The sequence below is a fragment of the Rhyacophila brunnea genome, unplaced genomic scaffold (assembly GCF_057557595.1).
Source record: "Rhyacophila brunnea isolate RB1 unplaced genomic scaffold, BYU_Rbru_1.0 scaffold_35, whole genome shotgun sequence".
NCBI lineage: Eukaryota > Metazoa > Arthropoda > Insecta > Trichoptera > Rhyacophilidae > Rhyacophila > Rhyacophila brunnea.
The window spans coordinates 1,484,293-1,498,613 of NW_028233017.1; the positions used below are offsets into that span (position 1 = coordinate 1,484,293).

Below are 14,321 nucleotides of genomic sequence, written 5' to 3' on the forward strand. Positions count from 1 at the left end.
ATTTTATTTTTATTTGTATAAAAATCAATTTAAAACCATAACTTGGTTATTTATTGCCCCCTTGTGGACTTATTCAAGTAAATAAGACTTTAATGCCACCATAAATGAGCCCATATTTACTTTTCTTTATATTTTGTGCGCTTCACAATCTTCATTTAGATTTAAAGATACGATAGCATTATAAAATGTATTTTTGTAATTTTTGTGCGCTTCACAATCTATCTTTAGATTTTAAGATACGATAGCATTATAGAATGTATTTTTGTAAATTTTTCGGCCATTGCATCATGTTAATATTATTGTTGTAACTAAATGTTTCGATGATTAATTTAGATTCGATGTACCCTAACAAAATGGAGATAAATTTCAAGGAGCCGACATTAGAAGTCTATAATATGATTAAAAAACATGGCAATGACCAAGAAAACGAACAGTTACTGACATACATAAAGGAAAATAAGATGGTTAGTCTTTATACTTTACTTTCTAGTCGAAATGTTTTTCCACTTGATGATGCGATTGTTAAACAGATTACCGAAGAAAATGAACTTGAGTTGGCTGCCATCTGTTCCAAGATAAAAGACGTGGACAATGAATCAGAAACTTTACAATGTGATATTTTAAAGGCCGAGTTTTATGCAAAGATTCTGGATCGTTCCAAGTTCTATGAATTAACAAATTCTATTATGCAACGAAATCCTTCTAGCTCTTTAAAAATGGATATAACATTATGCAAAATTCGCATAAATATCATAATGAATGATAAAATAGAATTATTTAAATCGATAGAAGAAGGAAACGATATAGTTATTCGAGGATGTGACTGGGACCGTAGAAATAAGTTTAAAACATACCATGCCCTTTATTACATCATTAACTCAAAATTTCGAGAAGCAGCTGATTTATTCTATACGACACTTCCAGCATTCGAAAGTAAAGAACTAATGAGCTATAATGAAATGGTAATTCTATACATTTTCAGCAGTATTCTATCATTTAAAAGAAACGAAGTAAAAGAAAAAATACTTGATAATGGAAATGTAAATGAAACAAGATCAGAAAATGAATCTGCTCTAGAACTTGTTGAATCCTTTTATAACTGTGAATACGGTAAAAGCTTTTTGCTTATGTACAATTTTATCGATAAAAAAATAAAAAATAATGTTTTCTTGGGGAGCAGCATAAATTCATTTATAAGAATCTTTATTTCAAGAATATTTGGACAGCTTCTTGAGTCTTATAAAAGTCTTTCATTAGATTCAATGGCAAAATTATTCGGAATCAGCGTACCTTACCTTGAATCTTATCTCTCGGATTTCATTATTGAAAGAAGGCTTAGCTGTAAAATTGATAAAGTGAGCGGGCTTGTTTTTATCATCGAAAAAAATATCAATGAGGAAATGCTTATTGCCGAAAAAGGAAATGTTTTAATGGCTCATCTAAAAAAAAATATTAAATAAAAAAATCATTTCTGTGATATTGTAATCAGAATATTTAAACTTTATGTTGCCTTTTATTAAAATAATCATTTTCTTGAAGCCCTTAACAATTTACCCGTAATTTCTTGCTGTCTTTGTTGAAAAATAGGATATATAATGATTTTATTGATATTATATATTTCGATTTCTATTCTGTGTTGTGTTCAAAATAATATGCAGTGCGAAAACCCATTTTTTTTATCATAAAACGGATTCAAATATAATTCAATAAAAACCCATAATTTTTTATAATAAGTCTGAAAGAGAGAATACATAGAAGAAGGTCGTGTTCAACCGAAACATGATACAATATTATCCAAAGCAGGCGTAAAAACCGATCTAAAGTCTTGTTTGTAAAAATTTAAAAAGGTAAAATTAAAATTAGCCAATAATGAAAATCTTAATATTTGGTATTGTGATATTTTTAATTATTTATAAATATAATGACCTCAAAGCCCCTAACTATATCAAGGCATATATTTAAATTATGGGATCGAGGAAATCCCTTGAAATAATTGGTCTTGAAAGGTGGAAGCAAATCGAATAATATGTAAGAGAAGAATGCAAATATAAGTAATTAGATATGACGTGTGTACTTAAAATCAATAAAGTCAAGTTTGAAGAAATTTTTTTTAAATTACAATACAAAAATTTACCAATAAATAAAATTAATCTCATAGATAAAATGAATCTATGTAAATAACTGAATTACATAGATAAAATTAATCTATTTAAATAACTGAATCACATAGATAAGAATCTATTTATATAATCAAATAGAATTGGAAAATAAAGTATAATATTTTATATTGAAATTTAAACCCCAAAAAAAACATAAATTATTTAAGAACTTTACACAACAATTTTTACCTTCTAAATAATAAAAATGTGCTTAAAAACATTTTCCCTTGAATATATTTACTACCTATTGAAAAAAAAACATAAACTAAATTTTATAAAGATATATTAAATATAAGATATTTTATATGATTATTCCTATAGAATTTCTACTAAATACTTAAAATTAAATCTAAAATTGAAATTGAACAATATAATGAGATGTTGAATAAAACAATGAGTTTTAAGATTTTCTTTAAGAATGCCTTGTAAAAATATTTCAAAAAATCAAAAAAAGTATTCAATATACTAAAATATCGATAGAAATGAACTTTTTTGTTTAAATCCTTCATTTTTATATTTATTTACAAGTGGTAATCATTGAAAGTTAATATATGAATAAACGTGGATTTATGGAAAAATTTAAATTACTTGAGAATATATTTTTAATTAGGATGCAATTTTTTTTAAATAAATCTGTCGAAGTTAACTTTTTTTAATTTATCTCTTTCAAAAGAAAGATGGGTGGAAAATTGATAAATAGTATGTTATTTTTGCATAAATTCGTATAATACATTCGAAAAACGCTCAAAACATATTCATCTGTAATTTTTTATTAAGTTATTCTTATTTGCGAGATTACATATCTAAAAACAGACGTTCAATATCAAAAAAAAATATTGATGCATTAAATCATGTATAATACAGCAAAAAAGTAAAATATAATTTCTGAGATACACAAAATTTTAAATTCTATATAGAAAAAAGGGGACATTTTTTGCCACTTTTTATTCCCACAAACACCTTTGAAGGTGAAATAGGTGTTTTCTAAATATAAAAAATGGAAATGATATTAAAAATACGAAAACATCTCGTTATTGAAATACTGAGATCGGGATATGCTTTAAATTATTCTAAAACTGTATAAAAATAATAAAAAGTATCATAATTTTGCAGTAAAATCATAAATTAATCGAATTTTTATTGAATAATAATATAAGAAGAATAAAATAGGAATAAAATTTAGTCTTTTTTATAATTTGTCAAAAAAACAAGATAATATATTCATCGAATTTTTTAGTCTACGACACGTGTAAGTGTGTATTATAATATTTTTTATGGGAAGATATATATTGAAGTTGTCAATTTCTTTTTGTTTTAATCAATCATATTAAAATCAGTTTATTGGCGTATCTTAAAGGTTTAATTGCTCGGTGTTATCATTTAGAAAATTATGAAAATTTCAGACATTATTTATTTAGCCTTAAATTACGAACTAAAATCTTTTATGATATAAATTCGCATATCCTTGTAGTAAATATTGAAAACGAAAGGGTTTTCTAGTTACCAAAATTCGTAAGCGATATATCACGTAAGAATTACATTCAAAGATTTTATTTTTGCGAATAAAAAATTATAAACATATCAACAAATTTATTATATTTCATCCATATCATTTATAAAAACAAGAGGAGAATGTAGTATCATTGTTTTTATTTATTTTTTTAATAAAAATTGTATAAAATAAATAGTGAGTAATATGGTATTATAATCAGAATACGTAATCAGCCCCTTTTTTGTGATCTGAATCGATATTAAATTTGTCTAGGTTTTGGATTTAAGTGAAAAATCAGGTGTTGCAACGAATCTAATAATATAATTGCTGAGATAAGTATATTTTTATTGGTATTTAGCATTTATATCTGCAGATAAACAGGATTAATAATTTTTGATAGGCTGTAATTCTGTAAACCAAGGCCATACATGAGCATGAAGAATAGGGTTTGTACTTTTAAATTAGTTCATATGGCTATATATGATATTTATTGCATAATATTATTTGTTTCAAATTATTTCGTCAAAAATGTTTGTAGGTATCATTAAAAATAATGCCCAATCGTTATAAAAAATATATTTTAGACTTATAGAATGTATAAAATGGCTGTATTTTTTTCTTTTTTATCACGTGAGGACTGTTTTGAAACTCTAGGTGATTACGTGTATCACGAAACTCATTAAAAAATAATAATTTAATGATATTTTTTTGCCAAATTTTAATTAATAATAAAAAAACCAAAATAAATGGTGTTATAAGTAGAGAAATGGTGATACATATTTCACATAACCGGTTTTAGATATTTATCTTGCAAGGATTCGCCTGGTTAATAAGGTATACATTTTATTATCACAAAAACACAGGGAAGTTTAATAAAGATATATGTCGATGATTTCAAAAAGAACATACTTTGAAGAAGCTAACTTGAGCTATAAAACATGCCAAAAAATTATAAATTCAAAGGAATGTAAGGCCCTAATATTTATAAGCTTCGTTTTTATCATTCAATAATAATTTTAGTTAAAAGATCACAGTGCTTAAAATATTTTTATAGATACACAAATTTTATAGAATCATTTAAATATGAATCAAAATTTTCAAATATTTCAGTAAATTTCATTAATAATGTTTTGATTTCTGTTAAAATAGCTCAAAAATTCCAAATATTTCTATGTTTTCTCTGGATGAATAAATCCAATTTACACAAAGAATATCATACTTGGACCGAATGCAGTAAAATTCTAGCAAACATCATTTAATGTCAGTAAGAAAATATAGAACCCATAGTTCAATTTTTTTTCATTCTAGTTGAAATAAATCATATTCTTGCTTTTATTATAATTATTTTGTTTAAAACAATCAAGTTGGTAAATTAATCACTAATAGCAATATAAATTCATTTAGTAATCTGTTTATCGTTGAATTTACACTTATTATTTTATTCTTCAAGGCTAACCTGATTAGTTTTCCGTGCGCACATCATATCTATTTTTTAGATATTAATTATCACCAACTATCTTGTTACATACATCTTCTCTTTTCGATACTTATTGGGATAAGGGTTTCACCTGTTCTATACTTTTATTGTACCCCTTGATTTGGTTTTAAATTTCGAGTTCTTTCAGATTATTTTTTGCGATATTGAGCTATCAAAACATCCCATGTTACAACCAAATGCAATATATATCTGAGTATATATATTATGCAATAAATGACATAACATGGGGTGGCCATAAAATACCACAAGTCTTATATTAATAAGTTAGGAATTTAGTGAAAGCGGAAGCATAGGCAAAAACAATAGGATTGAGAAAGACACTTGAACTAATAAGTCTTGAGAGAAGAAAATGCATCGAAGAAGGTTGCACAGATGATGAAGCACAAACAATAGGATTGAGAAAGACACTTGAACTAATAAGTCTTGAGAGAAGAAAATGCATCTAAGAAGGTTGTACAGATGATGAAGCACAAACAATAGGATTGAGAAAGACGCTTGAACTAATAAGTCTTGAGAGAAGAAAATGCATCTAAGAAGGTTGTACAGATGATGAAGCACAAACAATAGGATTGAGAAAGACACTTGAACTAATAAGTCTTGAGAGAATAAAATGCATCGAAGAAGGTTGTACAGACGATGAGGCACAAAAAAGTATAAAGTAAGTCTATTATATAAAGCAATCTCAGTTTTGTCAGAAAAAATTTAATCACCTAAAAATAAACAAAATGCATAATAAATTTTCGAAGGGATTAAACGCGCACTGGATTAAATTGAATATTAAAGTAACTTAAATATATTTATTTATGCTAGATACTCATATGGATTAATTCCCGAGCATTTTTCAACACTCTGCAACACTTCATTGATCTGTGCTTTGACATCCAAGTTTTTCGAGTCCAAAAGAAGGGACAAATACGGAATACTATTTTCAAAGCATTTTTCAGCATATCCATCTATTTTTTTATAGCAATACTTCAAAAACATGATGTTAGAAAAGACCTGTTCGACATCTTTATCATTAGACTTATCTTTAATCTCTTTCAGAAGCTCTTTATTGAAATAATTTATCAACTCGGTATCTTGTAAATAATTCATTATTGTGAAAAAGGTGTCTTTAACCAAACTTACCTTCTTAGAGCAGTTTAATGATAGATAGAAAAGTTTTTTCGAAACTATATCCAACTCCTTATCATGATTTATAGATTGCTTCTTTTTTGATTTTGTATCATTTTCTGGGGCCTTTCTTTTACCCCCATTTTTTTTATCATGTTTTTTTTGTTGATGTTCATTTAAAATGTTACAATCATTTTTTTTGGGTTTATTTCTATAATATAGCATTACACATTTCATAGAAATAAAATCGTCGTTCAAAATTTCTTTGAAACAGTCATAAATATAGACATCAAAGTATTGTGTGTTGGTTTCTTGTTGCATTAAACCCACAAACACAGAATATAGATCCTTTTTGCTTTTATAAAATGATATAAGAGGTTGAATCTCTTTAAACGCAATATTTCGTCGTGAAAAGAATACTAGAAATGAAGTTGCTATATTTGTATTGTTAAAAAAGACATCCAAATTCATTAAAATAAAATTTAGGCCATTTCGTGCTTCTTCACGCGTATTAACATTTGTGTTCAACAAATAAAATGTGATAAAGCTATTGATTTCTTCTAACTTACTACTATGGTTTTCACTAGAATCTAAACACGTGGTTTTAAGCAATATAGAGTATGAATGCTTAAGAATTTCAATGCTTTTAACTTCGAGCAAAACTTTTCTGATGCCTTCATCTTGGCCATATTCATCTATTATTTTTTCAAGGAATGGTTCCATTATATTTCCGTATTCAAGAACAAGATGGATGATTACATTTTTGTTTGAATAGCTGATTATATTATTTAAATAGGGCAAAACATCGATATTAAGATCAATGACCACAAATTCAATAAATTCATATATCTTTTCTTTATCTAGATCAGAGCTAAAGGTTTTTTCTAGTGCTGTAATAGTATTTGGTGAATCTTCGAATTTAGTTTGGATCGTATTAAATTCTGTTAAAATGTGTATTACATCATTTTCGGCAATTTTTTCTTTTATAGCGATGTAAAGATCGTAATAAACATATAATAGAGAATGCATATCATGGCAGATGTATTTTTTGACCTCTTGAATAACATCAAACCGCTGGTTAATCCCTTCGCAAGCAAATGATGCACATAGTAAGCATATTTCAGGACGGCATTTTCTTGAAATTTTGAAAAGAGATAAATAAAAATCTTTATCCCCCACAATATAATTAATAATTTCGTTTACTCTAATGCGTTTCAAAACCATATTTAAAAGATAAAAAGTGTAAGTTTCAATATTCCTTTTCATCAAATCAGAATTTTTGTTCTCAGTGTCGTTTTTCATCTTATTAATGCCATCTAGCATTGCATCGAAATGCGTATCAAGAATCTCGATAATTTCAGGCGTTATATTTTCTTTTTTAGATATTAAATCTTCAAGATCACATTCAACCAAAAAAACAAAAACAATTTCATATTTTCTTTTCTGAAGAATATCAATGAATATTTCTCTATTTTCTTTAAAGATATGTTTATATAAAACTGAATACTCTATTTTATATCCATTTTTCGAAATAAAATGATCAATAAGCTTCATCAATTGATTTTTTGAAATGCACATATCCCCATTTTTTTCAAGATAATCGTTTGATATCGATTTAATATATTCCTGCGATAAAATTGAGCAAATAAGATCTGGAAATAGTTCGTTTGTAATGTAATAATCGATAATTTCGTGTTTTGAAATTTTTATTGTATCGTAACATTTCAGAAATAGAAAAAGCAAATCATTTTTTATTACGATGCTTTCTATTTTATTTATTTCGGAAAAAACGTCGATGGAACAATCCGATATTTCTTTTTTAGTGAGAATATATCTCAAAGAATTTTCGTGGTATAATTTATTTTCTATGATAAATCTGCTTAAATCTACATCCATTTCTGCGCTAATCATCATAAAATTGTGCATTTCTGTTTTGTTTTCAGGAATAACTAAAAAAAGTTGATCTACGGCTATAAATTTAGAAATAAATTTGGCGGCTTGGATGGATAAAAGAATATCAGATTTTATAGATTTGTCAAGTATTAGATTTATATTATTTTCGATTATTTTAGAGGGCAGGATATTATTAGAAAGTAAATCATTCATCGAATAAGATTCTGGTATTTTTTCTAAGTTTAAATGCTTTAAATCGCAAATTCTCAATAGTCCAGAATCTAAAAGCTCGGTTATCCATTCCTTTTTAAGATTACGCGTCAGGTATTGTAGTGCAATTCGTTTGTCTTCTAATTTTAGGATCATTTCTTTTATTTGGACCCATTCATATTCTATTACCATTTTATTTGAGCACATATCTTCATGTATTTGTTTTTCGATATCAGTTAGGCTATTTATGCTAAAGTTATCTTTTGGTCGAGATATAGAATTGGTATCAACTCCTTTTAATTCACTTTCTACAAGAACCACCTTATTGGTCTGAAATACATCCCCCTTTATTTGTATAATTCTTTCTTCAAAAATATCAAAATCATCCGTTAGTTCATTTTTATCCTTTAATGCTGTATAAAGAAGTTCAAATAGCGGAAAATCACTATCCAAAAGCATTTCAAATAAAGTGTAAACTCGATCAATAACTGCCTCGAAGTCAGACATTTTCGAAAAACATTCGATTATTTTTCTAAAAAAGTCACAAACATAGATATAAATATCTTTTTGGAGATAACATATAAAAGTATCGAAAAAAACTATATTTCGCTTGAGTTGACCTGCCAAATAAACGAAGTCATGAACATATCTTTTATCAAAATCTTTTATATTAGAGGTTAAATATTGCAGTTGATAGTTATACCTTCTATATGGCAACAGAATAAAAAATAACTCACTGACGTTGTATTTTTCTATGTGAAAAACCCGAACAAAGAAATCTAGAATATAATCAACACGATGAGAATTTCCAATACAGCTATTTAAAAATGCTTTTTCATCTTTATTCTTCGAATTAACTTCATCTTCTAAACTTTTTTCGTTTTTTAGGCTGTTACTCTCTTCCAAAAGCTTGAACAAGAAAACATCATTTTTAAGAAATTTTGAAAATTCTAAATTAAATAAAACTTCTTCTTTTGGAATGAAAGAAAAACGATCAAATCTTTTATAAATCCGAGAAGTGTATTTCTTTATTCCTTCACTCTTATCATCATAAAATTTCAACTCTTCTGTTATTATATCGTACAGTGCATCAGTATCTAAGTCATGTGCATTATGCGAAAACTGTATTTGAGTCTTCGGCCTTGCTTGATACGTTTTCACGGTCTCTTTTATTTTATTTAATTGATCTTGCATCATCTTTTTCTAATGGGTTCTTAAATCTCTAATTTTATAATTCTATAATAGAAGATTATGAAATTTTTGGAAATCTGAAATTCATTATTACATATTGAGATTTATTGAAATTATACTTTGGTCAAATTATGATAATTGTTATGGCAAAGAAATATTTAATGTTATGAACAAAATATAAAAACAAATTTTTTATTCCATTATAATTATTTGTGGCAGATTGAAAAATTTATTTGTCGAGTAAATAAAGAAATTATCCATATGAATCTTGATCAAATAACAAGTAAAATAAAGATATAAAGATATTATCTTATTGTTTGTACTTGAATTTGAAAATACTATCGCGCTAGATTACATAATTTTTCTTGACCTTTTGGTAAAATTCAAAGAGATTTATTGGATATATCATCTAAAACTATATATAAAGCCTATTATAAATTAAAAAATTCCGAAAAAAATAAGATTTCTAACACTATGAATATTTAATGATGAAGTATTCCCTTCGATTAAATATGTATTTCATTTAATGCTGTTTTAGATAATATAATTTACAAGAAAATTTAAAATTAAAATATAGACATTTAAATATTTTCATTCGAATAATTTAATAAAATTAAAAATTACAGTTATTGTATTAAAAAACGATCTTTTTTTATAAAAAATCCCTAATAAATATGGATAAATTTTTTAAATGTATTTATGGCAATATTTGATTTCTAGCCATGCAAATTTTTAAAGCAAAAATTCATATTTATACACCAACTTGATAATTATTTCTGCATCTTTATCCTTAGAATATTATCCAATACATCTTTTCTATTCAAGAATTACTAAATACATGATAAATCATATCCATGAAGCCTGCCAAGAACTTGAAATCGTGGTAGTGATTTTTTTGTAAATTACACCCTAATATGAAGATTAAATAAATACTGTCGTGGCTTTCGAATATTCCCATTTTCGTAAAGCTAATTTTCAGACGAAGATTTATGTTTTTATTATTTTAAAACTAACCGAAGCCTCTATTTTACGTGATAAAACATGCATCTATACTTTTTTTATCATGAATAAAAATATATTTTTGCATATCAAAGACCTTTTTAAAAAATAATTTAAGAAATACCATCCAGATAATATTTAAAAGCATTATAAAAATGCTGTGTATAAATGAATAAAAAATTTAAGTTGGACAATTATAAAAATTAATAAAACCATAAGTGTTACATTTATGTTTGATAACTATATTATTACACATATAGGTTTGATATAAAATACCTTTCGCATATTTAACTTATTTAAATATTTTATTCTTGAACATTCTACCATTATATTTATTATCATCCTGATTATAAAGTTACACTATCATATTTTAATAAATTTTAAAATCATGAATAGAACGAAATTGTCTTATCAAATTTTGTAAAAAAAATAAATCCTTGATGCTAATAAATATCTATTTACATAATTTATAGATAGCAGAAAAGAATTAAGATTAAAAGAATGTACGCAGAAGCTTTTATAAAATCCATAATATATATAATATTTTTCTAAACATGGTCGACTTCATCATGAAATTTAATCGTTTGTATTTTCTTTCCTACTTTAGCAGAAAAGGATTCTAAGGATATCTTACAAATCAAATATATTTATAAATCTATTGTTTGAATGCCTTCGTTTTTCTCCCTTTTCATATTATCTATAATCCTGAAAATATATGCTTTATTTCTGTGGGAAGAAGATGTCATTTGAATTTTACCAACTTATCATGATCCTTCGTGGATATTTATACTTTAAAATAGCTGTATTGAAATAGAATTTTAATATAAACAAAACTTCTAGATTTTTCCATATATACACCATTAATTTCTCAACTCTAGTTATTTTATATTCCAAATTTTTTGCATATAAAAATAAATATTTTCAATTTATCTCGTAATTTTAAGGGGATTTATAAGTCTTTTTCTTTTATTAAAACACTTCAAAGCTCGAAATACATAAAATTTGGAGTGATAATATTCTCGATTTTTAATAGCAAGAGTGGAAATTTACCTTTAATTTTATGTCAAAATTTATAAAATTATTATTTTGGGCATTTTAACAGCCCTAAAATTATGTTTTCTTCATCGTTGAAATAATCCTAGAAAGAAAAAAAAATCAAATATAACACTTATTCTAAAATTCTATCAATGAATCCTTTAAACTTTTTTCTGATCTATTCAACTATTTTTGTTTTGATTTTTATAATGAATTATTAAAATTCATTTTAGGCACAAAACTGAAATATCCCAATAATAAAAGATCTTAAATAAGCACTTTTATGAAAATACTAGTTTTATGGAAAAATATACCATATAGGTTTAGGTTGGTATCACCAAAATGGGTTCTTATCAAAATTTTACGCACAACCAACCGTTTTATTAATTTATTTCTATGATTAAAAGTAGTAATAAAATGATTATTACAACTATTTCGGTGCGTCCATTTTTGACTACTTTGGGGAAATAATAAAATCCTATTAATTTCGTGTATATGCTAGACCGTGTTGAAACATTAGTCAGCAATAAAAAAAAGCGTTTTTACAAATAAAAAATTGTTGAGATCTAAAAAAATGAAATTTAAACTACGTGCATTATAAATCACAATATGAGAAAGAATATTTCGACGCAAAACCAAGAAAATGACCTTAAATAATTATATTTACTATTTTTTCTATTTTTCAATCAATCTATTTCTAACTATTAATTACCATTTGTTTTCGTTTTATATTTTAGACCAATTTTATTTTAAAAATATCTTATTATATTTATATAAACTTTCTAATGACAGACTTGATATTTTCGTAAATGACACAAAGAAAAAATGATTTATCTTGATAGAAATGGGCATAACTACTATGGATGATATAAACATTATAAAAAACAAAAAAATTAAGAAAAAATGATTTATAAGCATCTAAATTATCAACAATCTACAACTGTAAGGAAAAGATTATACCATATTTCGTAAGATAGGATTGAGTGGTAAAACGCTAGCATAAAAGGTAAATGAAAATCACAAATCAAATGGCGGCATATATTCAAAGTACAGAATCGAGGAAAATTCTTGAACTAATAGGTCATGAAAAGAGATAGGTATCGAAGAAGATCTAAGAGAGGAATATATATGATGGTAATGGAAAATTAATCAAGTTAAGTTTGAAGAAAAAATATAAAATTACAATGCCGCAATTAATGCATAAATGAAAATAATAAATTATATATATAGGGCTGCGGGCACACTTGGTTTAGGAACTATTTAATAAGTGGCCTGAGTTTCAATCAAAACACACTACGGATTCACATGAATTTACTCAAATCAAGAAATATCCGCAAGTGGGCTGTCTGTCAAAACTAAAATCATAAAAAGACTGATAAGCCGAGAATAAATAGGGAGGTTTCTGTGTAAGACGTCGAAAACGTGCTAGAATATTGAATGAAGTCTGCTCCATTCAACAATGATATGGGTAAATATAATGTGTTAGCGTTAGCATAATTAAACAGCGACGGAAAGTAGATAGATTCACATCCCCTTTCATATACACTACCGCCTAGTAACACAAGCCTATACCCGGTGATCAAACTGGTGAAAGGAAATGCAAAGTACTACAAGCGGGGTTGCATCAGTTAAGCAAACGTTCCAAATGTTGTAATCAAAATTTCTAAAAAAGAAGATATACGAGTATATCAATAAATATTTATATTATTTGTCACAAATCTATTTATATACAGGATTTTTGATACGGGTAATTTTTATAAATAAACCATTCATAATAACTTATGAAATGGGATTATTTGCATTTTTCATATTCAAAAGGTATTTTTTTACGTTTCTGCTGTAAAATAAAAATTATATGACAAGATAGACTTTTTTAAATTATATTAACAAATAATTTGGCATATTTTTTTCCGATTTCATTTTGGTACATATCTTTAAAAATTTTTTCATGATTTGCGATATATGATCTAAATCTTTTAATGGCGCTTTATGCTTTAATTTATAATTTTTTTTTACTAAATTCAGCATATTTACTAAATATTTATTTAACTTGTCGTTTTAAATGAAAAATCCTTTTCCCTTTATTTAAAATGGTAAAGGCGATTTTAAATAGCTTGAAATATTTTTTATTCAAATGTGACACGTTCTCATTTAAATTTTTGTTGCAAGTATTTTTTATGCAAATTTTTTCAAGTTTGGCTATAAAGAAGACGATTATTTTTTATCTCATGAGCGCAACACTAGCTTTAACTACCCGCGAGCAAGATGTAATTTAATTTTTTTAGAAGGATACAATTTGCAAAATATAGAACGAGTTGAAGCTGTAAACACGATCTTAATAGAATTAATACAAGCTATTACCGATTCTAATAACAAAATATACATTAATGCTATATATTCCAATTTTTTCAAGCTAAATGTACATACGAACTAAAAATAAAAATAGATAATATAGGACAATTTTAAATCGAAAAAATATAAAAAAAATATGCTATGAGGGTGCTGATATAATTGAAAATAATATATTTTGTCAAATAGAAGCCCAGATTGCAGAAAATTGGTGGGTATGCTATATAATAACTATCATCTTAATAAGATATTTCCAATTAATACGATCTAAAACAAATAGAAATTTGATGATATGGGTTATTGTATATTAAAAACAAATACAGTCCGATATTATTAAAAGGCTTGTAGTAAAAATCCCCAATTTTCTTCACTAAAACATACT

General features: G+C 25.7%; 1 protein-coding gene across 1 annotated transcript; it reads left to right on the forward strand.

Moving 5' to 3' along the window:
• The first annotated feature begins 755 nt into the window (after positions 1 to 755).
• LOC147067657 (uncharacterized) lies at positions 756 to 1,460 on the forward strand. The gene is made up of 2 exons (XM_085953470.1): positions 756 to 841; positions 1,214 to 1,460. Exons 1-2 carry the CDS (start codon positions 756 to 758, stop codon positions 1,458 to 1,460), a joined length of 333 nt encoding a protein of 110 aa, XP_085809596.1.
• The last annotated feature ends 12,861 nt before the right edge of the window (positions 1,461 to 14,321 follow it).